This window comes from Lipophrys pholis (assembly GCF_963383615.2).
Source record: "Lipophrys pholis genome assembly, chromosome: 10".
Classification (NCBI taxonomy): Eukaryota; Metazoa; Chordata; class Actinopteri; order Blenniiformes; family Blenniidae; genus Lipophrys; species Lipophrys pholis.
This window is the reverse complement of record NC_137640.1, coordinates 22,597,988-22,625,665: the sequence shown is the minus strand read 5'-3', so window position 1 is coordinate 22,625,665 and position 27,678 is coordinate 22,597,988. Positions and strand designations below refer to the sequence as shown.

General features: G+C 40.6%; 1 protein-coding gene across 1 annotated transcript in view; it reads right to left on the bottom strand.

Annotated features, from left to right (window-relative positions):
• Positions 1–27,678, bottom strand: part of ptprsa (protein tyrosine phosphatase receptor type Sa) — a 170,884-nt gene that overhangs the window by 17,125 nt on the left and 126,081 nt on the right. The window contains exons 15-26 of the mRNA XM_080474263.1: positions 26,948–27,042; positions 26,105–26,355; positions 25,816–25,903; positions 24,768–24,980; positions 24,338–24,498; positions 21,898–22,013; positions 14,389–14,486; positions 11,559–11,682; positions 7,145–7,320; positions 4,803–4,922; positions 2,328–2,482; positions 857–1,142 (exon numbers count right to left, since the gene is read on the bottom strand). Of these exons, the coding sequence (XP_080330389.1) occupies positions 857–1,142; positions 2,328–2,482; positions 4,803–4,922; positions 7,145–7,320; positions 11,559–11,682; positions 14,389–14,486; positions 21,898–22,013; positions 24,338–24,498; positions 24,768–24,980; positions 25,816–25,903; positions 26,105–26,355; positions 26,948–27,042 (1,883 nt within the window). The remainder of the gene's footprint in view (positions 1–856; positions 1,143–2,327; positions 2,483–4,802; positions 4,923–7,144; positions 7,321–11,558; positions 11,683–14,388; positions 14,487–21,897; positions 22,014–24,337; positions 24,499–24,767; positions 24,981–25,815; positions 25,904–26,104; positions 26,356–26,947; positions 27,043–27,678) is intronic.

Sequence of the window (27,678 nt, the reverse complement as noted above, 5' to 3'; positions counted from 1 at the left end):
GGGGTGTCACCTTTTGGTGAGAGAAAATGAAATCAAGCAGGGGTGCAAATCAGTAAAATAATAGCAGAACACCCCGTAAATACAGTCAACGCTACAGATTTTCCGTTGTTTATGTGCAAAGAGTACAGTTATACTTAAAAAACGTAAACACTAAGCACTCTTTTCTTATGAATAGATTATGCCGATTTTTGCGGCCTTAAGCATGCATGCTTTCACAAACTCAGAAATATGGTATGGCTATTTTATATATATTGAAATTGTATTTGTATCACTAGCATTTACTGTTGCATAAACAATCTCTCAGATCTGAGAACTGTTGATATCTGCTGTTCATTTTTCAGGTCTCAGAGTTTCCTTATGACCTCTAATGAATCAATTAATATTTTAATGCAACAAGTACAAACAGGGTAGCCCCTATTGGACCAGTTGGAAACAAATGAATGTTAACAACATTATTTCTAGCAACTTAGCAATTACAAGATTTACTTGTGTAGAAAGAAATAATCCACATTTGTATTGTCTTCTTGTACTTCTTTGCACTAAAACAGAGAAAACTTTGTAGTTTTATATGGGCTATCATGCTATCATTTGACTGGTCAGGCACAACTGAAATCATACTGGAAAGTATGGCAAACTTAAGACTTTTTACCTGGAGACTATAAGACTGAGACAAAGTACAAGCAGCTTGTGCCAGATTTTAGCAGCAGTTAAAGTTCATCTGCAGCAGTTGATAATATGCAGTCTTTAAGTTTCATTACTGATGAGAAGAGGCAGAGCATAAACACAGTGTAAAACTCTGGAATTTCTGGGTACTTAAAAAATGACCATGAAGTAATTGACCTGACATTTCTTGTACCTTAAACTCTAGCTCCATCCCAGTGACATGCTCGCCACTTTCAACCTGGGCCAGCTTCTGGATGTAGGAATACAGGCTCCGGGCTGCCACCTCTGTGTTTCCGCAGGCGACCGCCTCCAGCAGGGCGTCATGAATGAAGCTGTACTGGTCCTCGGTCTGCACCATGTAGTTCCTCTGTGAGCGCATCAGCGTCACATGACCGTAAATATCAACTGTCTTCTCGTGCTTGATACGCTCAAGCATGGCGTCGATGACAATGAAGCAGCCTGTTCGACCAACACCCGCACTGAGGGAGAAAAAGAAAAAGAAATGCAAAGAGAAAGTTTTAATGGCGGCAAATCAAACTGTTTCTGGTTTAATTTCTATAGTGTTCTGAAAAAAAAAAAAAGATTGTTATATATCATAACTCACTGTCTGCTGTTCTAAATCCAGACACCATGAATCGTCATTTACAGTATATCCAGTCATTTCTTTTTTGCGTTTGTTAGTTGTTGTTTTTTTTGAGAGGGTGACACACTTTAAATATTTGAGTGGGAAATACTTCACAAAACCCCCCCAAAAAACTGAGACAGCACATGAATACAGAAACAATGCAAACTGACAAATACAAAAACACGAGGACAGTGACGAAGGCTCATCGAAGTAAGCTGTCAAATTTCACTTTTATTGTGTAGTGCTTTGGACTCACTGAAGTCTTCTTATCTTGACAAAAAGGAAGGTTTCAATTTGAATAAGCCATTTGAGAAATATCTCTTGTAAAAAGGAGAGGAGCTAAGGAGTGAAAAGGGAGAGGCAGAAAAGATGGGAAGGGATTACTGTGAGGCTTTTGACAGAAAGAGGAAGAAAAAGGTGTCGGAAATGACAGCGGGGAAAAAAGGAAGCCTTATAGAGGAGAATGATGTGACCAATGGAGGAAAGAATAGACAGGGGTCGCATCAGAAAGAGAGCATGTGTTATGTAATGTATAATAAAAAACACACACGGGGAGCTCCTTTTTCATTCTGATTGTTAATGGAAACATATCAGTGCAATATAATAGCGGAATAAAGGCAACAAGGACCCATGTGTTCTTCCATGTGATGGGTTGGAGAAAAAAAAGGTATGCTAGTGGGGCTGACTAACTACTGTGCTTTGGAGAAAACAAGTTATTTCTCACTATCTTGAAAAAAAAAAAACCAAGTTATTTTACTCAACTATGATTAGTGATTACGGTCATACTAAGGTTTAACAACAGGGCGTTGTGCATTGCCAACACACACACGAGCACACAAAAATCATTGTTAACCATACACCCTCATAACACTGCAAACGTGCAACATATAATGCAGTTTTATAATCTAAAGCAGTTGTTTGTTCGTTCATGTGTTACTTTCACAAACCTTCTTTTTTGGTACCTGGAAACGTTTTTTTGAAGTCACAAGACTTACTTCATAAAAAGACTAAATAATACTACCAAAAAAATCAATCTGACCTGCAGTGAGCAATAATGGGCCCAGCATCAGGTGGGTTGCAGGTCTTCACCCTACGAAGGAAGGCCAGGAAAGGGGTCGGGTACTCCGGTACGCCGTGGTCAGGCCATGCAGTGAACTGGAACTGACGAACCTCCCGCTTCTCACTTGAACCATTCTGGAGGATGGGGGGGGAGCAGAAACAGAATTGGATTAAATATATTGGTGAAAGTAAAGTTGGAAGAAAAGCATATCCAGTGTATAGCGGATTGAATCTCTAGTGTTGTATGATTAATGCTTCAATTTATCTTAAAGCTTAAAACACTTTAAAACGGCTTTACATTGCCACTTTTCTGATTTCATGAACTGAAAACCATCTGCTTTTATAAAGTTCAATTACCACTTACAGGAATTGTTAGACCCTGAGCAAACCTTTATAATTGTACAATACAGAAAACACACTCAGTCTTACGCCTTCTCAAAGAGAGACATAATGTACTCACTGTGAAAAATAAACTGATTTCACAGTGACCATTAAAAGTAAAAACTATTAAAACAGGTTCTTCTGAAAGGAGCAAGTTTCTTGTTTGAAATAGATCTTTGGTACAGTGCTGCATCTGAGGTGACACCTTTGGAAACCTGTTTTTTCAACAGATCAAGCTGATCAGACAGACTCAGCAAAAGTATAATATATGATTGTTTCCATACTGAACAGCTTCGTGCTTAATTCTTTTTTTTTTAAAGTTTCTACTGAGAACACTGGAGACACCTACATACAGTATGCATGCAGCCAACACTCACATTACACCACATCTGCCTGTTCGCCCCATATTTTAAACTCAACCCTTGCTGCATTATCGAGAGGAAGACTTTTGAGAGAGAGAGAGAGAGAGAGAGAGAGAGAGAGAGAGAGAGAGAGAGAGAGAGAGAGAGAGAGAGAGAGAGAATCCTTTGCATCTTTTTTGTCCTCCCTTCCTTCCTCTCCGTAGACCCACTAATGGAGGTGCTGTTTGCATTTCAGTGCAGTGTTTCTGCTTTCCTGACAGAGGGAAATTTTCCCTTGCTGAATAAATGAATAAATGACTGTGGTAATTAAAAGCAAACTGACCTAGTTCTTATTTTCCCTTTTCTTTTTTGGACATTCCCTGTTTTCTTTTCTTTCTTCCTTTTTTAAAGCCATGGCACACTGCACGGTTATGACTGGTGCTTGGCCGCTGGTATTTTTAAAAAAAAATTTATTTAAGAAATACAAAAAAAATAAACAAACACTAGACAGAATTTAGCTTCACTGAAGGGCAGAAAAACACACGTGTGGATAGGAACCACAGTGCTTGTGGATGGTTGTTCGTCTAATAGCCTCTGCTACCTTATACTTCACCCAGCAAAGTGAAACCAGCTCAGTAAGAAATCACAGCAAGGGATCCAGTTATAGAGAAGGAGGGAGAGGACAGATAGAGGGAGAACTGCATCAGTGGGTTTGATGGAGGCTGAGAGCAGCAGAAATATGAATGGTCGCAAATATCAACCAGCTGGCTTTAGAGCATCATAGATGTGACTCCTTCACTCTCGCATTCATTTTTCTGCCACATCTAAAAAGTGAAGCAGCATTGTCTGGTTAAGAGAAAAAAAAATCCGCTCAATGTCTAATCTGTCCACTGGTCCAATCTTTTGCAATCCGTCATAAAAGCTGCTACTAAAATCCACATCCTCATTTTTTTCCCGAAGGTTGAATGAGAGCGGTCCCACATGTACTAATGATTTCGTCTCTCTTTCTCTGTATGAATTCATTTAAGTGTGTGTGTGTGTGTGTGCGTGCGCACGTGCCAGTCATATTCAGTCACATCTAAGGGTGACAAGGTATTTATGCATGTAAGGTATGCAACTCTTGATAATATAAAAATAAGCATGCATGGGAGCTTGCGTGTACAATAGCTTCATCTTGACAATATGCTCATTTGCATGTTGACACTGCCAACCTGCTGGTGTGCTTCAATCTTTGAATTTGCGCGTGTTTGTGTGTGTCTGTTGGGGGGTACAGAAGCATGAGAGCAGTCTGCCAATTATGTATATTGAGTTTCTCTTCTGTTCACTTTACCTAAGTGCTCCAATTTGGCAGATGCACATAAACAGATGATACATTGTGGAGAGACAGCAGAACAAGGTAAAAAGGGTGGACCAGAAGCATAATGGACATGAAGGGTTATGTGTGTATCTATACCTTTGTTCTGTATGGAAAGTGCACAGTTTATATGATTACTTTTGTCTGAGTAAATCCTGTGTCTGTATCCAACTGGTCCTCTGGTTACAGAGTGAATAGAAGAATAATGACGTTGATATTTATTATTGTCCAACCCCCTAACAGATGTAATTCCTCAAAGTTCTTTACTCAGACATGTTTACGCATTCTCCTCTATGTCCTTTGACTTTGATTGAAACAAATCAAGCAAGGCAAAGGTAAATCTATGTGAAAGAGAGAGGAAAAAAACAAAATCACTTACCTTGTGTAAGGAGAAAGTGCGTACACAGAAAGTGGCCAATTCTATGGTGTCCAGCAGGGTGACTTGAGTCATACCGTATGTTTCTGTGCCACGGCTGGGCCAGTATTGATCACATTTAATCTGGGGGGGGAGTGAGAGAAAAGACACATAAATGAGCTGAGATTTTCTCACTTTCAACTAAATGACTTCCTCGCTAATGAACAACATCCCACACAGCAATGGAGAAGTAAAAAAAAAATAAAAAAAATCATGTCATGTTTTCCCTGACACAAATACATATGGTCTTGCACCACTCATAAAGCGAACCCTCCTGTGGATTAAAACACACCAGGCGGTGTTGACAGAAACACTGGTGGAGCTGCTTTGTAATTTACATCGGCGAAACAACACTATGTACACACAACAGATGTGACTGTCACAACAACTCCATTCTTATAGGTTAACAGAAGCAACCTCTCTTAAATTCCCGCCTGTATCCTTCCCTAAACATAGACTAACATCCAATAGTGAGACAAGACACATACATCTGAAATGTGAATCACTTCACACAATCGCTGCAATTACAATTTCAGATACTTATACAAAACCTTGCTTTCTAGTACACTGAGTAGGAGTGAAATGGTTTTTTAGAACAAATCCTGGAGCAGTTTCTTATCTAGTGGGTGTACAGTAAATCTGAAAAACACAACACCTGCTTCCCCCAGCCGTTCCCGTCGGCCCACCTAATAAAGATTCATTCAATATGGGGTGTGAAAGTGCCAGTGGACATCTGATCAGATGTGACAGCTCGTGCGGGAGATGCAGTCCTCTCCAGCTTTATCTCCCGTTTCCTGCTCAGGCTGACACTCAAGTTCCACTGCCTGCTAATCCTGATCACGTTTGACAGGGGAGGAATGCGCATGTCAGGATCGAGGATAGGTAAACAATTGAAAGGGGCTAGAAGGAGGGAAAATGAGTGGAGACACCTGGGGTGAGTGAGCGCGATGTTGACACAAGGCTAAATTGACAGGATGAGACATCACGGCTGGCTTTTTGACATTTAGACATGTCCATTCCTCGCTCAGTCAGAATATTATCAACAGAGGTTCCTCCTTTAAGCAGTGCTGGAAGAAGTGTTCACCTCCACCCTACGCCTTTAACTAGATGAAAAACTATCAATCGAACATGACTAAAAAACATAACAAAAAAAAAAAAAAACCAACAACCTGTATTTATATGTGAAAGCAGAAAAGCATTTGCAGAGAAAATAAAAGATAAAGTACCCACATTAAAAGTCATCATTATACAGCAGGATTAATTTATGCAGATTATTCATGTTGATGCATAAATATGTGAGCAGAATTCTAATGAGATGATTTAAACTACTTCATATATGACTGAAAGTTTCAATCTCTGACATTTCATATAACCATCAAAACTTAGAGGTGAAACTTTACATCAAAAAGTGACTGGTTCGTCTATTAAATTAAGAAGGCAGAGACGAAACCAGCTTATTTGATCCTTTTTCTGTGGTGAGTAAGGACAAGATAGCTCACACATTTCATAAAGTCCTGACTCCAAAAGGCTTTTACATTTTTTTATTTTATTTGAGTCTTCACAACCATTTGTCTCCTTCTAGACAGATAAATTTCATATATGCAAGAAAAGAAAATGTATATAAAAAATGCATAAACTAAAGCGGACGAGTGGGAACACACCCCAGCATGTCATTTCTGTCTTCTTAAACTAAGCCACTGAGCTCTCCAGGAACTGTTTCCTCGAACTTCCACTTAGAACAGATGGATGTAGGCGGCATTGGTCACAGGTACTGCACACGCTCTTCAGCGCTCTCTTGCTCAAAATCTAATTTTAGCTTTCTGCACTGTACAGTGTAAGTGCAGCAACTTGCTCTTCTCCCAGCACTGGAGGGAACAGGCAACAGCTTGCCACTGCACATACGAGGAGAAAACAGAACTAAGTGTGTGAAGATGCCGCCGGTGCATGAGAACACCTGACTGACAGGCACAGGTATGTTTGGTTGAACAAATACAAGCCTCAGACAAATTTCAAAAATTCTCTGAGAAAAACAATCCAGTAAAAGGAAAGCAAGCTTGATTACTGTTAAAATGAAAGGATCCAAGACACAATTCAATGTGAAGCCAAGCCATTTTAGGCAGCTGGTGGTTGTAGATGGCGCAATGGGGCAGGAAAAACAAAACAAAAAAAAACAACAACCCACGCACTCACACACATTTTAAAAATGTCACTGGAGTGGACATGAGGTAAAGAGGGAGAGGTAAAAAGAAGCCTGCTGCCCCAAGCGGTGCCCGGCATCCGCCCAAAAATAGGCTGAGCAGACTTACCCGTGACTTCTCTTCCAGCCTTGTCATCATGACAACAGTAGCTGCTCTCTGTTCCCACACCATTCTCCAGAAGTCTCCAAATGTCTCTGGTAACGGACCCTGGGTGGCGATGTAGGCGTTCTGCTTCCTGTAGCCGTCGATGTAGTTGGCATTGATGTAGTCACTACCTGTTATACCTGCACATAAAGAAAAGACATGCAGGAATGTTATTACGGGCAGAAAATGGTTTTCAGTTCATTTTGAACATTTAAAATGTGTTTTTGACCATTGTTTTTCAACTTTTTTACAACCTTTTTCCCCCCATGCCATCTGTCTCAAAGAGTCACACAATTTTAAAGCACAATTTCCCGCCAACGAATGTGTGTAAAACTGAAACTGAATATTGGCTGAATTCAACCAAATTTGTCAAGCTGTCGTAACAAAATATACCAGTTTAAGCAACCTATAAGACATATTGTAAGTATTACTCTTTTTTTATTACACAGGTTTAATTTTGACAAAAATGAAGAAGCATATCGTAGTGTGTTGCTTAGCAATGTTGCCTCAGAGCAAGGAGGACCGGATTTAAATCTTCAGTGTCGAGTCTGCAGCTTCGCCCTGCTGTGACTTCACTCTCAGTCCTAAAACAGGTACATAATGTTAACTGGTGACTCAGAATAGGCCGCAGGTGTGGATCTGTGTGTGTGTGTGGGTGATTGTCTATCCTTCCACGTCATCCCTGTTATGAATTTGTGACTTTTCCTTTTGGCCCCTTTTCATCATGTTACATTGTCAAATCTGGTTGAAGGACTCTCTTGTAGGTTACAGTTCTTTAAAGACTCCCAAATACAAACTTCTCTCGGCTCTTGCAGTTCCCATTCTTTCATTTTATTGCACAAGGAATGTACGACTGAAATATAAGGACTCTGTAAGACTAGTATCGGTCACTAGCCTACACTCCAGGCTGCTCCGTCTGGGTTTTTTTCCGTTTTAAAATAGTGTCTCTCTTTGGACGAGCCGAACTTGGATACATTGTTGAGCTAAAGAAGCAGAAACAAAACGTTTGTTGCACGACCTCAGGTTTTCTTTGGTTGTAATTGGGTTTCTGAAGTGTCCTGTTTTCGTACTTGCTCAAATAAAAATAATGACCGTATTACAGAAAAAGAAACTTGCAGTTTTGAAAAACCCATATATGTCAAATGGAACAATCCTGAAAAAAACCTGGAATACTGCAGAATATATCCACCTTTTTCAGCTTCTGACAGATCCACGCTCGGACCGTTAAAGGCTTATCCACATAAATGCTTTGACAACGAGTGTCACATATGGGAGAAGTTTAAAACCAGAAAATACCTCCCACAACTGCTCGGTTTGTACACTAGTGAAAGGCTTAATTACTTCAGAAAGTGGTGCTCATAATATGTTTTCCTGGAGTCTGATGAAAGATTGAACTGTGCTACACAATTGGAGGTAAATAAGCCTCAACACATAGGGAAATGTTACCTCCAAATGGTTGCATTTTATTTGCATCTATTGCTTTTTTACCATAGTACCAGTCACAACACCATTCAAGGGAGATGGTATGGATTGCATATGGATTTACCAGGCTGGTATTTGACAACACAATGTAAACTCAACCAGGATAATAAGGAAAGAGTCTCAGGTTCAAAGCACTGAAAAACCACTGCTGTCTTTCCAATTGAATTGATTTAAATGCAACATCTGCCTCACTGGCACGACTAAGTATTCTGCTCTTTTATACCTCTGGGAAGGTTTCTTCTGATTTACCATCACCACCACGATTGAAGCACGCCTGGAGGATACCAAGGGGATAAGTCAGCCACTCAGCCACCACTGTCAGGGCACAGATGTAACTGCCATCCCTCTCAGCCTGCCACCATGCTCCGTTACACAATGGTCCCACTAAAACCAGTCATAAGGAGCTGTTCTGCTGCATCGCAGTGTAGAAGAATGTAGAACATTTCATCACTAAGGATACAATGCAACAACTTAGAACTTCAACTATCCTTGAGCTCAGTGGAAATCACTATAGGCCTGGTTTTTCTAAGACACTATGAGCATAAGATAAAAGGTGGAAAAGCTAAACATACCAACATCATCCATGGTGAGCCGTACAGAGCATCAGATATTGGCGGATATTTAGGCATCACGTAGTCTAGAATTTCATTGTAAAATAGGCAGTGAGGACCTCTGTGTTGGCGAATCACATTCCTTTGACTGACACCTCCTCACCGAGGCAACAGACAATAAAACACTTAATCAGACTAATTCAGGAGGTGAGACTCAGGGTGGATGAAGAAGGAAAAGGAGAGAAAAGAAAGGAAATAGAAGGGGGGGGGATACAACTAGGAGAGGCAAATGTCATTAAAACGGGTACCACGTCGCACAATTTGACTGTGGTGCCTTGGCTTTAGTCATAGCTAAGTGAACACAGAATTGTGGTGTGCATGAATTGTTCTACTGCTGCGACTAATAGCAAAATCACTGCAGTGTAAAATAGAAATTTCAAACTTGATTAATTTATGTATTTATGGACGAGGCCCCCCCCTTTTTTTCCCTGGGATAATTTTGTTCTGCATGTTGTCGCACCCTCAAATTGGCCTGACTCTTGTGAAATGTTGAAATCTAGTCTGAGCAGTAACACACACACACACACACACACACACACACACACACACACACACACACACACACACACACACACACACACACACACACACACACACACACACACACACACACACACACACACACACACACACACACACACACACACACACACACACACACACACACACACACACAAAAGAGGAGTACTCTGGAGTAGGGGAGTTTGGCATTACGGGGATGAGTCGGGAGCTCTTCTGGTGATGCAAAGCCAGAACAATGTCAGCGGTGAAGGGTGACTACCTCTGACAATGTCCCTTGAGATTTGGGAGTGAGAGGAAGAGGTTTTCTGGCTCTGATGTTCTCAGTACTCTGTCTAGGAGCAGTTAAGAGGCAGTTCAAGGGAGAGGGGCAGATCTGATGAGACAAATGGGACGTCCTGGGTCAGGCGCCGTGTGAGATCTGAGTGCTGGACGCTTAAACAAGTCCTTGTATAAACCTCCAAATAATTCAGTCGCATAAATTGCTTACCTCCGTCAGAAATAATTGAGCTGAAAAAATGCTTCAATTTAACATCCAACAAAAGGTCATTTTTCCCCCGCTAAATTCACTGGTTGCTGATGAACTGAATCTGAACTCCAGACTCTATGAAATATTCCCACCCGTTACTGCAGTATTTTGTTCTGTTTTTCCTTAATGAGCCAAAAACAATACTTCAGCTTCTAATTCAGCTCAGCTGCTCAGTTCATACTTTCCTTTATGACGACTTCTCTTCTATTCGTATGATCGTAAAAAACAATTCTCAATTTTATTCTATTCCATGTAATGTATAGTGTTGTACATTTCTATACTCCTATAATATGCAAATTTTCTTTTTTCCTTTTGGCTATATTCAACATTTTCCCAACATATGGACAGTGTTTGGCTCTGCAAACCTCAGAATTATTTTAGTGTAAATGTCAAGTACGTAGTCGTTTTTATCTGAAGCATGCATTTATTTAAGAGCTAAGTCAAAGATAAAACAATCTAATATTGAAACTAGAACGGTCCAAGAAAGCCAAAACAAAACTACAGAAAAACAATTAATCTAGCAAGTAAAAAAAACAACAAGCCATTAAGACCTGACCATAGACAAATACTGACCCAGAGAAAACATTCACCATGATAATATGAAACTTTTACATCTAAATAATAATAACAAGTGCTAAAATCTTTTTCAAAGAAACTTAGATTTTCAGTCGACAGCGTGCCTGTGTATTATTCGATGAACTTGGTGCAACAGACTTGAAACATTTCTCTTGCAATTCAGTCCAAACTTTGAAAGAAACTACATGCAAACTCTCCACAACGCAGCTATTGTATAGACCTTGTTCTTTCCAGATCAAAAGAAAAGACAAGTACAAATGATTCAGACCCACAATGGTTTTATAAATTAACAAGTACCAATGAATGAGGCAGTGAACAGTCAAAGAAAAACCAATTCGGTTCTGAATGAATTGCACAGCGATGAGTTGGAGAACCACGGTTTACGCTGAACGTCAAGTGAGGGAAAAACTTTGAACAAAGACATTCGTGTAGCACCAGTTTCTTCATCGCACAATCTAGAAAAACAAGAGTTGTCTCCGTAGTAATATCTGTAGTAATATAAGAGGTTGTTTTCTTTTCCCAACATGTCAAATGTTTAGAACATAAAGATTCTTAGATGAAGACCATCGTTTTGCTCCCGAATAGCCAAATAATATGCAGCAAACTGAGTCAGCCTCAGAGGGTAAGTCAGGGGAAGAGCGTTATGACGGGTGAGCCTTACCTTCAATGGGAGCCAGGATGACTCGGGAGTGGTCGTAGGCGATGACGTTGGCGTAACGATTTTTGGGCTTGTTCACCTCCAGGTTGGAGTGTTCCCAGGTGAACTGCTGGCCTGGATCAATAGACTGACGGGGGGCAGACACAGGCAGAACATGCACACATAAAGAAGCAATCAGAGGGGCCGTGAGAGGAGCTGTGCTGCAACAATACAACCACAGTGTCTTCGTGGACAGAAGACAGGGAACAGGAGGGAGTTAAAAAAAAAGAGAAAGAGAACACGGTGTTTTAAAAACCAGCGTGTTGACCGACTGAAATGCAGCAGCTGCATGTTTTCTAAGATGATGATCCTTAATATCGTGAACGCATGATGATAAATACTGATGGCGGGCGCCTTATAGGCCCTTTGATTAGAGGCATAAGGATTGAGGTCCGATGCGCGGAATTGTGAAACAAGTTCAGCTGCCTCTTGAAAAAACAAGAAGCCTGAATAGATATTCTGATTCAGGATTCAGGATAATTACATATTCCAATACAATTTCCTGTTTGCTTGTAGGTGTGTGCTCTGCTCTGTTAGTGTGATGACAGAGGCTTGAAGAATATTTACATTTAGGCCTGGGAGAGAGATAGAGGGAGAGAGAGAGAGAGAGAGAGAGAGGAGTCAGTTGGAAGATAAAATGTAATCCTAGCGCAATCATTACAGCAACGAGAGATTCCCTACGTTGTAACCTCATCTTTAATTCTTCCGCTCTGCACTGTATTTGCGCCATCCCTTTCTCTGTCCCCATTTTTCTTATCAGCATCTTTTCATCTCCAAAGACTTCTACTTTTATCTCTCTTTATCTCGTTCATCTACCACCTCCTCCCTGATGTTTATACCCCCTCTTTAATAAACACTCCTCCACCTACTAGATTATCTTTATTCCGCTTTTAAATGATCATATGGAAAGATTGGAGTCGCCGCGGAAACATCTCTCAATTCACAAACTGGAAGTCCTACTTGTAAACTGTATATTTTCTTCCACCCATAAATTACATTTTGGAAAAGTGACTGTCAAACGTCCAGCTCTGATTTTGAAGGACGACTGCTCCCAAAAGTGACGTGAAAAACCAACTGGATGATAATTGCTCAACCTCCTCTTTCACAAGCTCCATTTTCTCCCCTCTCCCTCAACCCTGTGATCCACCGTGATGTGTTTGAAGATGAATGACAGTTCCTGTCAAGGAGACGTGGTTTTTCAGGACACAGTCCCCACCTGCCTGGCACTAGACAAACTCCGGGGCTTCGGCGTCGTCATGTAAAACTGCGGTTGCCTTTTCATTGCAGTTTGTTTGTCACATTAACTTCTCTTCATCTCAACTCTCCAGCTGTGAAACCCCACTCTCTCCCCTCGTTGAATCCTCATCATTAACCAAGCTTCTCCACCTCATCTCTCTCTTCTCTCCCCGCGCCCCGCTCGCCTCAATTTTTTCTCCTCTCTCACATCCCGCCTGGCTAAAAACCAATCAGTCAAAGCCCCGTAGAGCTGCGCTTGGCAAGCCGGGGCGCCAGGACGAGCAGCCATTCATCAAGAAAATAACAAAATTAAAATTACACTTCTCTATTTAATTTGGTCATTTATTTTTCCTGGGGGGTGGCTGTGTGAAGGGGCAAGCGGACGGAGAGAGAGAGAGAGAGAGAGAGAGAGAGAGAGAGTGAAAAAGACAGAGTCGAGCGGGTGGTTTAAGGCTCTTTTTAAGCCAAGTAATTAGAAGTTGTACTCGTAGCAAAGCATCAACTCTGGCGTAACGTCTGCCGCCTCTCCTCCCCAACGAATGGAACAAGCTTGTCCATTTGGTATACAGCCCGGGATGTGGATTTATAAATAATAGATACCCAAGAAATACTGGATCGCTACGAGAAGTCATTATCCACCAACATCCACCAGCAGGCATGATGACGGCAATCCATGCTAGTGTACCCGTTTTCTACCTTAGCTTGGCGCGCAGCGAGCCGACAGCCAGTGTGATTTAGGGATGGCAGGGAGGGGATATTGCTTGTATGCAAACGAGAGCTGATTCAGCGCTCCTGATTTCTAATCAACTCTGGTGTCATTTATAACCGCTGCGGTCTCAGAGCTCAGACAGCTCAGTTACCCTTTCTACACACACACGCGCGCGCGCACACATCACGCTTTGTTAGAGCCTGGATGTTCAGGGTTTAAAAAAATAATAATTAATAAAAAAATTCTGTCTTTATTGAAGAAGGAAGAAAAGTTTTAGTCTAAAATCACTGGCATGTGTGAAGAATTCCAAGCCACGTATTTATCATTTTACTGACGTGTTACATTTTCTCAAATGAATGTTGACGACACTCAGGAGTCTGTTCTGCTAAGGTGGAAAATATGGTCAGGGAATTTCAGGGGAATCACAAATAGACATATTTCTTTCCTAGAAAAATATTTGGATGGACATTTTATCTTGTAGCTCTGGTTGTTGTACAGCTGAATAATTCTTTTATTTTCCCAAGAATTTGAAGAAATTGCATTTGGGAGATCAGCAGCTGCCAACATCCTACCATGGGAAATTCCATGTAATTCAAAAGGACAATTTCTTTGCTTTACTAATATATGTGGGAAAACAATAAGCAGCTGAGGTGTACTGATATTTCATAATTGCTCAAGTACTGCCAGATGCAGCGCGGCCAAGATGCAGGAATGGGGAATTTAAAAAAGAAGAGAAAAAGCAGAAGGTTTATTTTTTTTTCTTCTTTCTTGTCCTTTTCCAATGAAAACACAAACAGACAAATCAATGGTCTGAGCCGACCTTGAACTTTGAACTTTTGGCCCACTCACCTCATATTCCTGGGAGAGCTTGAGGTTGTCGTTGGCCTTGAGAAGTTCTGTGTGCTCAGCCAGCTCTGAGATAGGGATAGGAGGGTGATTCATCATACCTGCTCATCACCCCCGAAAAAGAGAAAGAAATCCCACAAGGGGAAACAAGAAAGAAGAAAATGCGTTAACATCGTAGGTAAGGCCGAGGATTAAAACTTGTAAAATGACACCACAATCCATTTTTGAGTGACAGTTTTGTTGTTTCCAAAACAAAGGTTTTAGTGATGAGGAAGCTTGTGCAGAACGTGGTGATTGTCACACACAGCAAAAACACACACACACACACACAAAAAAAAAAAAAAAAACACATTGACTGGTAAGGTTATAGTCACTTGGTGGACCAGGCCAGAGCTCAGAAATATCTACGTTTCTTGATAAGGGCTGTCATATAGTGATACTGACAGATGGTCAGCACGAGAAAACAAAGGTTGCTGATTGTGCTCATTTATGACTCAAACATTTAGAGGCATCAATGACTTTATTAGCAAAGGAAGGTAGTTTAAAATGATGCAAGACTTCAAAAAAGAAATACACTTTTGATAGAGACATCAAAGTTGATAAACAACACAGACCCTTTATACTCGTGTGCATGGTGACATAAATCCTTTGTACTCCTCATCGAAGATAATCAAAAGTAGCGTTTGTTAAAATAGGAGGATTCAATGTTGGATCATGAGACCAAAAAAACAACTTTGTGATGGAAATCAGTCTCACTTGGTTTTTACCAACATGACTTAAAAGTAGTTATATATGCTGCAGATAATTGTATTATTCTAAGTTATTATATATTTCATAGTTAATATACATTATCATGAGTTATATTATGAGGGAGTACACGCACACCCCTACTTCTACTGTATCCCGTGTTGTGTTTTCAGCATTGTGACCATTTTCACAGTTGCCTCTGTAAATAGCTACTTATTCTGGGATCGAGCCCTGACCTGGGGGTTTATGAAAAGGGTGGTGAGAGGGAGTGAGGGGGGGAATAAGGAGGTTTAGGAGTGTGAGTGATGCTGAGTGACACAGTGAGCTGCTCCATTTCAGCCAGCTCATGCAAAGCAAGCAAGATACCCTTTTTTTATTTAACCAGTTGTTGTTGTTTTTTTTTCAGCCAAGGCATATTCATTTCGTAACTTTGAAAACCACCAGCAAGTATTCCTACCATATGCTCTTGTGCAATATTTATGTTCTCTTTTTAGCAAACAGTTTGATCAAAACGAATCAAGTTTTTCATGGGGGTGGGGATTTCCCCCCTTTTTTTGCCGCCTTGCTCCAATATCCTGTGAATATTGTGTTGCTGCTGCTATAATGTTATCAGCACTGCTGTGCACTCCAGTCGCTAATCCATTTAGTAGCATAATGCCGAGGCCATGTAATGGAATATGGAGCAGTCATAGATTGTGGCTCTGTCCCTGCGTGTAGTCTGGTTACGCTTAATACTTTCATATTTTTAGTAAAAAGTCTATTTTATGCCAACTTTTGAGGTCAGAAGTCAACAAAATGTTGACATCTCCTCACAAAAAAGAAGTCACTTAAACTTAATTGGGAACTGAAATTGACATAATCACATTAATCATACTTAATTCGTCTCTTCTGACAATGCTTAATATCCCACTACTGTCAGAGGTCACCGATGTTTTGGTTTGCTTTTGTTGAGCTTAAGTGGAGTGCCCAGCTCTTAGTGCACTGACAGTCTTCATTAGGTTTGGTAATTTATTTCATACTGGGAGAACAATGTGGCAGTCTCAATGACATGAAAATAGCAAACCATATATGAGACAAATGATGATTCTTGCATTACCAACTTGACAAGACTTGTGCAATAAAATACCAATGTCTTTAAAGGTCAATTTAAAGAATTAACCTATAGTAAATGTTGGTTTTTCACAACTAATATATACGTTTTTTGTATTTTCACGATAGGATAATAGGATAATAAGATAATTCATATAATATAAATATTAATTAAAAGTGTCGATTTATTCAAATTTCTCAATGAACACACCATGCAGATCATATGGGAGGCATTAAGCCGGAGTTATGATCACTTCTGTTGACGTCAACATACTAGCTTCATATTGAAAAGAACAGGCAATCAGAAGCTACGAGTGAAATGAATAAATGTGTATGCAAATGCCGAGCCCTCCTTCTCTTTGAGAGAACAAGAGTGGGCTGTTCGACGGGAGATCAAAGAATGTTTGTGTTTGGTTGTGTATGAGCGGTGGTGTAGTTTACTATGTGTGTGTGTGTGTGTGTGTGTGTGTGTGTGTCCCCGTGTATCTGTGGGTGTGCGTGAGTTACAGGCGTACTCAAACTCCATCAGTTCCTTTCAGCCGGTGTTTACTGCCCACATTACTGTCTGCATGTTTAAGTGTTTGCTAAGGTTAGCAAGATACAGCAGCCCAAAGTGTGTGCATATACATCAAAATAAGCTCTGTTACACAACCAGTGGGATAGGCTGAAGGTTATAAATATCAGGTTTGTTTATTCCCTCACACTCTGGATCGTTGCTTTTGGAAGTTATCGTTAAAAAAAGAAAAGAAAAAAAAAAAAAACTATGAGAAGGTTTATTTCCCTCCCTCAGTTTTTCTTTTCCCAAATCATTAATTACATTGTTCCCAGGACAAATGATCAATCACACCAATTTCTACTTGGTGATAATAATCCACTGATGAAGCACTGCGATGCTAATTCAAGATAATATTTACTTTTCAGTCTAGACTTTTCCCTGACCTGGAGCTGGACAATGTCAATCAAGGTCAATTCTTAAGACCTCATTCTCCTTGCCTTCACAACCCAACTGACCCACCACTTTTCCATATCCTCTTAAATATTTTTTTCACAGCACTCAGCGGAGTGATCAGTGAACATACACAAAAACACTGAACAAACTAGTGTCTAATTACACATTTCTAATTTCCCCTATCTGCAGTCGATGCGCCTGGAAAATATAATGACTCCTTTTTTTTTTTTTTTTTTTTTAATAAGCCAAATCAGCTTTTCCTAAAGCCTATTTATGATGTCGCAAATTTCCATATAAAAGGGAAGATGTCTGGGTAAGCAAAGAAAATCGAGGGAGGGAAAGGGGAAAACCAGAAACTCTGCTTTTCTCTCGGATGATCTTTTTTTATTTTTTTTATTTTTTGCAGCGAGCAAGGAGAAGGGGTGATCAAATGTCGAGCCATTGTTTGCCACCACTTTAATTAATTCTGCTCGTTATCTGCGAGCACGGAAAAGATCCTGTTGGTTCAGAATGGAAATGGAGCAGTGGTGGTGAAGTGAGAGGAAGAACAACAGAAAAAGGAGGCAAGGAAGGGTAGGAAGAGAAAGCGGAATAACAGACTCTACTCTTGTCAAAAAGAATGCACCTCTTAACCATCTATACATCAGCAAAGGTGATTCTACATTATTTATGCATGGTGGATTAATGCACAGCCAACAGCCCGAGTGAATATTGTGACTGACATTCAATAAAACAAAACAGCCCAGTTTACCAATAGAAACAAAGACAAACTTAATTAGTGCTTGAACTTTCGTTTTATCAAGTGAAAAAAAACAAAACAAAAAAAAAAACATATGCAAATTATGTATTTGTAAATTGAGGCAAGCGAAAAAAAATCAAAAATAAATATATAAAGAAAGCTTGTGCGCAAATTCTAAAAAGCATTGAGACTAACTTTCATAGTCAAAATCTGCTTCACTCTGAGGACTGCTTAGACCAGAATCTGTAAAGAGTAGCAAAGATATGGGAGATGGTTTCAAATAACTAGATTGCAACAGAAAAAAGATATGCAAACAAAATATGAAAATATGTCAGGGTCAACTGATGAAAAGCCATGATGTAAAGGAAATAATAATGCACATTCGACAGCATTGTTCTTGTCTTAGTAAATTAACAGTTCCTTTAGGTTTTCTTGGCGGTCTGGACTCAGATACTGAATAACCCAATACCTGGTGAGCCTCAAAGGCCTCCTCGAGAGAAGACTGGTTGGTTATTTGTGTTAAAGCCTGCTGCTCATACAGGGTAACTACAGTATTTCCACTCAAAAGCCCCATGTCAACAGGAATAGAGACCTGGAATAGAAAAACTGACTTTCTATCCTAAGCTTTCAATTTGAAGGGCCCCGTTAAGACAACTAAAAAAAGAGACAGACATGGGAAAAACAGCTTATGGTAGCTGGTGAAAACCAGAACTGAAAGGTTTCTTTGTTTGTGGCCTGGTGCTGAGGCTTTTGGAGTGAAAGGTGTGGAAAAGTGCCCACATTCCTCGCTGACAGCTGTGGAGCCGGAGCCGATGGGGAGTCGGAGCTCTGAGGGGTGGAGCAATGGCTCAAAATCTTATCTGCTCCAGAGGAGAAGCCCTCTGAGGCCGGGGCCGGTCAATGGTATGTTCAAGTATACTCAAGTCTCAGAACTGTTCAAGCAGAACGTAGCCATATGTGACAACGCCAACAGGACATGTGGCAAAGAGATGCAGTCTGATGGGCTGTGGCCAACCTGTCCGTCAAGTTGAAGCTAAGAAATCTTAGAAAGGAAATGAAAGCTATGGATAGGTCAAGGCAGTTGTTCAGCGATAAACAGGATTACTTTATCCAAAGCTGTGTAAAAAGTCATAAACGAAGAAAAAAAAAGAAGTAGAAATTTACTTAAAAATTTAATTAAAAAAAAAACATGTTTTTTTTTTTTGTGATACTCATAAAATATCTTCCAAATCAAAAATGAAATGTAGGTCTACTTAAACCGCTGCTAAGCTCAATTCAAACAGAACTTCTTGAATGAGTTTTTATCTTCCACTGGCTTCCTGGTGGAAGAATGTGGTGCCAGTGGCGCCAGATGAGTGCAGGGAGATGAAGACATTGAACATCCCCCTCTCACTAATTGATTTGTGACAATGACTAATTAAACCTAGCGGGTGGCACTCTGATTTACTGTCTCCTAACGTCATTCATCACAGCAGGAAGGAGGTACGGGCATGTCTGATTATGTTTACGTGGAAGCGTGTGCTGTATGCGGGCATGTGTTTCGACAGAACCGGGAGGGGGAGGGCACGGTTGTTACAACCATCGGTGTAATCTGGAGAAATGAGTAGGCCGCTGGTACATGTGAGTGACTCGCTGGTGTCTGACTTGAAAAAAAAAAATGATGAAAGGTAAACTAAAATGAAAACTGACTTCACCTGTAAATTAACCAATTTTTTTCAATTGGATGTCATACATGTCATACATACTGTACATACTAATGATAATATGGGGGAAAAAAAACACCTAGTGCTAGTTGGAATAACTGTGATGAACACTCAAGGTTGGAAATCATTCTTTTTTTTTAACAGCAGTGAAAAAGAAGATGAACAAGGAAAAAAATGTGAGGGCTTTTTCTCAAAGGGGATATCTGAGTTGGATATAGAGAGTAGATATCCACTGTGTTGTACAGCTTCATTACTTTGGCCCCACTTGCCAATTAAACCCAAGGCACCAATGAAGATAATGACAAAACAGGACACTCTGTGGCCCAAGGAGTTATGGGATGACATTGTGAGGCTGTCACATCACCTACAGGCTTTAAAGCACGAATACACACACACAGAGACACGCACATCATGCACATTCTCACTCAAACACAGTGCTTATTGGAAGCCTCATAAAAACACATTTTATGCTCTCCAGCACTAGGGGTCACTGAGCACACATTGCCGATGTGGCATATGCTCTGTTGGATCGGCGAGGCCTTGGATAACTGCACTGGGAGTATGCTCATTTGAACAATGGCTGCTATTAGCTGATGGGGATGTTCACAAATGCTCACCGGCCCACTTAATTGGGCTAAAATGTCCATTCAAATTAAATTCCTCGGGTACGCAGATAACGACAGCACCTAATTCTGTGGAACAACGACAGGGCTGTCGGATGGGAATGGTTACCATATATAAAGAAAACCCTCAGCATTTATTGGTGGATATTATGTAAGGGAGCACGAGATTGTAAGAGGAGTCTCTATTATTCAAAAGAAGGAAGAAGGACAGCTGAGGGCGCAGTGGAAAGCACTTGGAGTAAGAGAGACAAATACTAAGAATGGCCAGAATGACACCGTCATTACAGAAGCACTGATGGGGCTCTGAATCTCGATCACGGTTTAGATAAAGACAAGCAAATGAATGCCACATTTCTGTATGTAAGACGGCTTTCTCTATCTCCGTCCATTATTGTGCAATGGAGAAAAAAACCCAAACCTGTCTGTTCTTTTGTTTTTTTAAAGGCGCAAACTCAAGGCAGCATGGTTGTGCTCCCAAAGAAGCAGAAGAGAGATGCTCTATTTAGAAACCAAAGCCTTTTGATAGAGGGAACAGGGACTGGCCATGGATGACAGATAGATTGGAAAAAATAAAAGTTGGGTGTGTTTATTCTGTCTCTAGAGGATTTCCTCTCTTTTCAAAATTTGCTAGGGCAGGGAAGAATTATGGCATTTGTACCAGGGTGCAAGTTTCCTAAAAATGTAGGTTTCTGTCATTCTGTTCTGTCAAACAATTAACTGAATGAGACGATACAGCCCGAGGAGACCTTGGGTCGAAAGGGTCGGGGCATCTTTTTTTTTTTCCTCCTTGATGTAACGGGAAACAAGAAAGCGTACATTAAATTCAAAGTAGACTAAGAGCAGATCAAGTGCAGTTTCCAAAATCTAAATCCGTGGCTTAGAATCCGGCAGGAGGAAGTTAATTTAACAAACAGGCTCACAAACTCAGCACGGACTACGGTTCAGATCTAAACTCAGCAAATTGTATGAGGCTTGCTAACGGAAAGGTCGATCAAGAGAAGATGGGTCTGAAAAGGAGAGTGAAGGAAGATTCCGCACAAGCTTTCGCTGGAGAAACCTTAAGAAATAATCAAACTGTTCTGAACACCAGACAAAACAGGAATCCATTTCCACAACAATAGGCACGATTACTATTTGTTATGCACGACTCGTTAATTGTTACTTCAGGACATGGTGAACACATAAATGTGGCCTGCAGGTAGTTATGACAGGAAATGATGTCAAACAAAATAAAATGGGGGAACAGCATTGACATAACATATTCGGCAGCATAAATTAAATTGTAACAAAGTCGCCTCATTTGTTTACTAATGTAACATTGTCATGCATGAGTGACATATTTTCTATTTCGTTAATAACTCGGTATGTTGCATGTCTCACTTGACTCAATTGTCAACCAGAGCCAATCATTTAATACAAGGGCTATTTTTAGTTTACACTCTTTGCCAGTTTTTGAGTTGTGCTTTCTTTTCTTTTACATTTCTGTTGGCTGCAATTCTTCTAAATAGCCACGAGTCTCAAAAATGTGGGTGTAAAGTATAGAAAACGTCTTTTAAAAAAAAAAAATGGTGGTCATTATCAGACCATAGTATAGCACGACTCGACTTGTGTTAACAAAATTGCATTATGTCTTTCAATCTGTGTTGTTGGTCGTTCCCGTACCTGGAGTTTGGAAGTTGATGCGTCTCATTTCCACAGGGTCTGTCGGATGGTGGGGCGTAATGTCCGCATTGTTGAGCAGACATTTGGTGCGTGGCTCGGACTCTTTTCTTTTGCGACTGTGAGCAAGACAAACCAAGAGCAGGAAGAGGGGAAGACGTACAACAAAACGACAGAAGAAAATTTTGTGAACACTTGTTCCAGCATGACATTTAGCAGCCTCAACACCTTAACAAGTCCAACCGACCGGTAGCTCGGAGGGTCAAGAAAGTTTAGACTGAGAATAAAATCGGGAAGAGGGAGGCCAGGAACACGTGTCAAGTATGCAAAAAAGCTCCTTCACCCTCACTAATTAATGCATTTATTTCTTGCTGAGGCAGGCTGTTTTGTCTTTTCTTGTAAAATGCATTGGATCTAAGTAAGACTAAGCCTTACCTGTCAGGCTTGCTGCTTCCAGAGAAAGCAATAGGAGTCAAATAAATATATAAAGATGGTGAAAACACAACACACAAGGAGAAAAGGAGAGGGGGAGGCAAGAAGAGAGATAAATCAATAGAGAGCAGTTTAAAATTCACAGGGGTCGCTGCTGGGCTCGCAAAGAGCGAGATAAAGCTCATCAGCATTTGGAGGAAGGGTGAGCATGTGTGTGTGTGTGTGTGTGTGTGTGTGCGTGTTTATGTGTGTATGAGTTTGTGCGCGTGATTGTGTGAGTGGGTAAGAATGAGTGAGTACTCAATGAAAAGTCCAAGTACGTACATACATTTGTAAGGCTATATCTGTGTGTCTATGTACGTGTGTGTGCGTGTGTGTGTGCGCGCGCGCGCCTATGTGTGTGTGTGCACAAGGGTGCAGACACAGATGGGAAAGGGGGATGTCAGGGCCAAGGGCAGACCCGGGAAACACTATTCACCAGGGAGAGATGGGGGAAGATGGGACAGTGAGGTGGAGAGAAAGAGAAGAGAGAGAAAAGAGAGAGATCCAAGGAGAGATGTTACTCTCCCTAACCACCATGACGGAGGTAAGGCAAGGTCAGACAGTCAGGGATCATCTGACAGTAGCAAGCTGTACTTGTGTTGCTCACATCAGCCCCGGCTCCCTTTAGAGAAGTCAAAAGATCCTCCCTGCTATCTTGGGGGACCTCTTACGTTATACTCTAGTTTGCTCAGTTCATACTAGCAGTAGGTGGAAAAACAAGGGTGAAATATTGACTGTGTTGCTGTTCTAATACCATAGGAAGCTTCGACTTGTGACATGAGAGAAGGGACGCCTGTAATGTCCAAAACGATGTATGTATGTGTCCTAAAATAAAACATTGACGTCCACTATCATAACATAAAGTCACACAGAAGATTGATGAAAAAATATAAACGACTAAAATAACGCTTATTAACAATCGTAGCATAACGTTAAATGATCTGATGGCAGATTTGTGTTAAATTGTTATATACAGACATATATTTAGCCTGAATTGTACAGTGCACACTTCAATAAGAGGGCATTGATTAGGTGAGTAATTTTAAGATCAATTTAATATATATCATATTCTTGAATTGACGGTGTCATCAATGTCACTTTTGAATAATTATAATATTGAGTAATGCACATACTCAAATAACAGATCGCTGAAATTCTTTAGTAAATTCAGATACCTGTTTAAATTTGCAGTAGCCCAGCCTTCAAAAGCAGGTCAGGACCTTATTCATGTCACCATTATAATTTCACAATATACACGATTACGTCCCACATTGTATTCTAATGCATTACTTTGCCGCTAATACAAATAAAACCTTTATTGTACTTTTTCATAAAAGTAACTATTATTTGAATTATCATTGTATAAACGAACTTGATTGCGCCACTGGTCTAGTCAGCAAACATCCTCTCAAAGAATCTCTTCCTCTCTTCTTTCTCCAACCAGCTCATTTCCCAAAACCATCTTTTTGCACATTTTAACATGCACCAACATCGTTGGGTCTGGGAATATCATGCTGCTATGAATACGAAATACGCCTCTTTTTCAACATGCTCCCTAACATGCAATTATTTCCCAAGAGCCCAATTTCACAGCAAAGAGAACAACATCAAATGACAAGAAATGTTCATTGCATGTTGCTGGATAGGGGGAAAAACAAAACTACCTTAAAACCCATTCACACTAATTCACAAAAAAAACCCACACAAAATCATTCAAAATGGGTTACAATCACAGTGACAAAAAGAAGACGCTAAAAATGTCCTATAAAGATAAAGGTGATGCAAAAGACTTCTTGTTAAACAAATTTCCAGTTTCAACCATTTCATCCAAGCCTTGCAAGCATTGACAGTTGTTTTCTGTCCTTTGAGGTTCAACATCAGTATCTATATATTGAAAAGTTAATATTATAGTGCAGATGTTGATCAAAGGGGTTTCACCACATGAAACTACTTTTCCAAACAAACTCACTTTTTGTACAGAAGAATGGCGATGACGATGCAGATGATGAAGACCACAGCCAGGACAGGCCCCACCACCCATATGAGTCCATCGCCGGTCTCTAATGGCAACGTTTCCACAAGCTCAGGAGTCATCACTGTGTCAGTATAGGGGCTGGTGGCAAACATTTTCTAAAGACAAAACAAAAACAAGCCAAAGTTATCAACGTGCGGGATGCAATTGAATTTGTGGCATTTCACATATAAGAAGTGGATAACGTTTCATAAGGGGCATCAGCTGGAAATGTAAATCCATTGCAATAGCAAAAAAGAAAAAAAGAAAAAGGAAAAAGGTGTTAAATGTAGATAGAGTACACAGCACTGAAAATCAATTGCCACTGAATTAAACATAAAGCAAAACTAGCAAGGCTAGTAAAAAAAGATCTTTGCTGGAAACCTACCCCAGCGGTAGCATTGAGTTCAGCCAGGAGGAAGAAGACATATTCCTGGCCGGGTTCGAGAGGCTTGTTCTCACAGGTGCTGTGGCGGTGGTCAGATCCTACAGTGAAGCTGGAGGGAAGCTGTTTGAAACAGGCTGTGATGTAGGGCTTCCTCTGATCCTGCTGAGACAGCTGGCGCCGTGTCCGACGCTTCGGGTTCACCTCCCGCAATAGCTAAATGATATGACAGGATATTAGTCAAAATGCTTCGTGCCCATTGTGGCAGACTGTGCATTGATGGTCCCAAATTGTTTGACTGATCTTTCAAAAAAAAAAGAAAAAAAGACTGACAACAATTAAGTACTTGTGAACATTTTCTGATGGCTCAAGAGAAGAATATGATGTCAAGGAGGATTCTTCTGTTTGCCTATCTATGGAGTTCCATTAAAATAATGTGCAATTCTCTGCATTAAGTGACTGCGGCCTTTTTTAGTGAACAGCTTGGAATCACAGAAAAATAAAGTAGGTGTCACTGCATCCTTAGATTCAAAACGCTGCTGTCTGGCAATGCTCCATGCAACCCAGTTCCAACATCCCCCCCAAACCAACATTCAAGCACTTTGATTCAGTTCAAACTGCAGACAGAGGAAGGCACTAAGCAGAGGGAATGTGTGTAATCCCAAATCCAATAGGGATGGTTGCTGTTGATCTGGTGTTCAAGGTGACCCCGAGCTATGGGAAGAGTGGGAGAAGACTGTGTAATTCTCTCTTCTGTATGCTTCAGGGTATAAATTAGCATAGCTGAGATGTACTTATGCCTGTGTTGCGAGTGCCCATTTCTGGTACACGGTGTGCACAATGCAGCTCGCATATGTTGGTAACACAAACATGCGTCTCTGGAATCTCTCCCTGAAAGATTATTATAGGAAAGCGATGACAGCCCTTTCATCAACAAAGTACTGCCAATGTATTGAAATAGACACATAACACATCCGTCATTCCGCATTATCGAGTACTCCAAATACATTTCATACATGTATGAGGTTAATCCACTCCTTCAGCTTTTTACCTCCTCCATGTCCATCTCATCAGGGTTCTTCAGGTTCTTTACTGTTCCAGCGGTTCTCTTAAGTGGCACCACCACCACATAGTAGCTCCTGAAAACAGCGGCCGTAATTATATCAGAGTGATAACAGCTTCATGAGGTTGACAAACAATTAAGAGTGACTCAGCATAATGTTTTTGTAATATTTAGATATTCAACAAGAACATAAGGCTATGCCACTAAATATGTCAAACATCTTATTCTTAAAGATAATGTAAACAGTGATCACAGCATTATTGCACTCTCTACTCACTTGACCTCCTTGTTATCAAATGGCGGGAAGGACATGGTGAGCATGTTATCCGGCTCAGCATAGATGTCCAACTTGGGTTTCTTTACTAAAATGAGCGGCGCTGTCCTGGCCACAACACGGTGTCTTGGACCTCCATCCATACTTTCTTGGCATGTCACCCTGAACTCATAGGTGGTGTTGTGCCTTAGCCCAGTGACCAGCACCCTCAACTGCCGGGCATCTACATCCATCTTCTGGCGGTTATACTCAATCTAGAGTACGATAGGTCATTCAGAAGTAAAGTTGATAATTGGTGGGAGAGATACTTGATGAGAGAATTGACACAAATACAGCAGGTAAGAATGGAAAAGCAATTTAACATGGATGTGCATTCTTCAATACCTCCACAAACACTGAGTCAAAAGGTTTTATTTTGTTTTAATTCTAAATCTTTTGTGCCTTATCAGGGTTTTTATGAGTTGTGAGGTACACTTGTCAGCCTAAGACTACAGCTAGGTAGTCACTTGTTGGCTAACATTGACATTTAATTAATGTTTTATATAGGTGTATTATCTATGAATAAAGTAAATATTGTTAACCATGTTATACAACATTGCTAATAAGTCTTAAGACTTAATTCACTTTCTCTAGCAATGGCCTATCAAATCATTCATTATCTGGAGGTTTTTTAATGTACTGAAATCTGCATATAAAAATGATTTATAAATGAAAGAGGTGGAGGGTCACACCACTTTTATCTTATTCAAATCACATTTATAGAGTTCATTCAGTGGGATTCTCAGAGTTATCTATGTATGTATCTCAGCTGATCCTGGATTTTGCTTTGGGGGCACATAAACTCACCGTGCACTTGTATGGCGACCTGCTTTCAGAAAACTTCCAGGCTATGACCACTGTTGTCTTGGTGGCCCACTTGACCGTGAAATTCTTTGGAACATCTGTTGGATGAAACGATGCAGGAAAAGGAAAAAGAAACAAAAAACAAAGACAATGCATCTTCAGTGAGTGGACATGAAGAGAGACCAAGGAAAGAAAAGTAAATGAAGAGCCTCTGGTTTAAAAAGTTGTTCCTCCCCTGCACGGGTCCTCTGGGTTGGAGGGTGAGTGTAACGGTGAGCTGTGATTGGCTGTGAGAAGGGCAACGCCATTGGTTAAGACACACAGTACGTAAGACTCATGGATGACAAACCCATGGAGCACAAAAGGTGTGCCGACTGGCCAGCCATCGTTGGTAGTGCCAACCCATCTCACCACTGTCTTTGAATAATGACCATTCAATCACTATCAGCTGACCCATGTGGTCCAAATGCCAACTGTCCCTCCACCTCTATGGGGTCTGGGTTGGCACTGCCAACGTGCTGCCACGTGGGCATAGACAGACCCAAAACACAGCATGCCAACAGTCCTCAGCAGTGCATCTGTGGGATGCCATGCCACAAGCTGTCCTGTTTTGGGACAGGGGAAGAGCGAAGGAGGCTTCAGGAGAGGAAGGGGATTAGGAAAGGAAGAATATCTCAAAACAAACCCAAAATCAAAAAATAAAGTAAATAATTAAAAATCTGATTTCTGCAAAG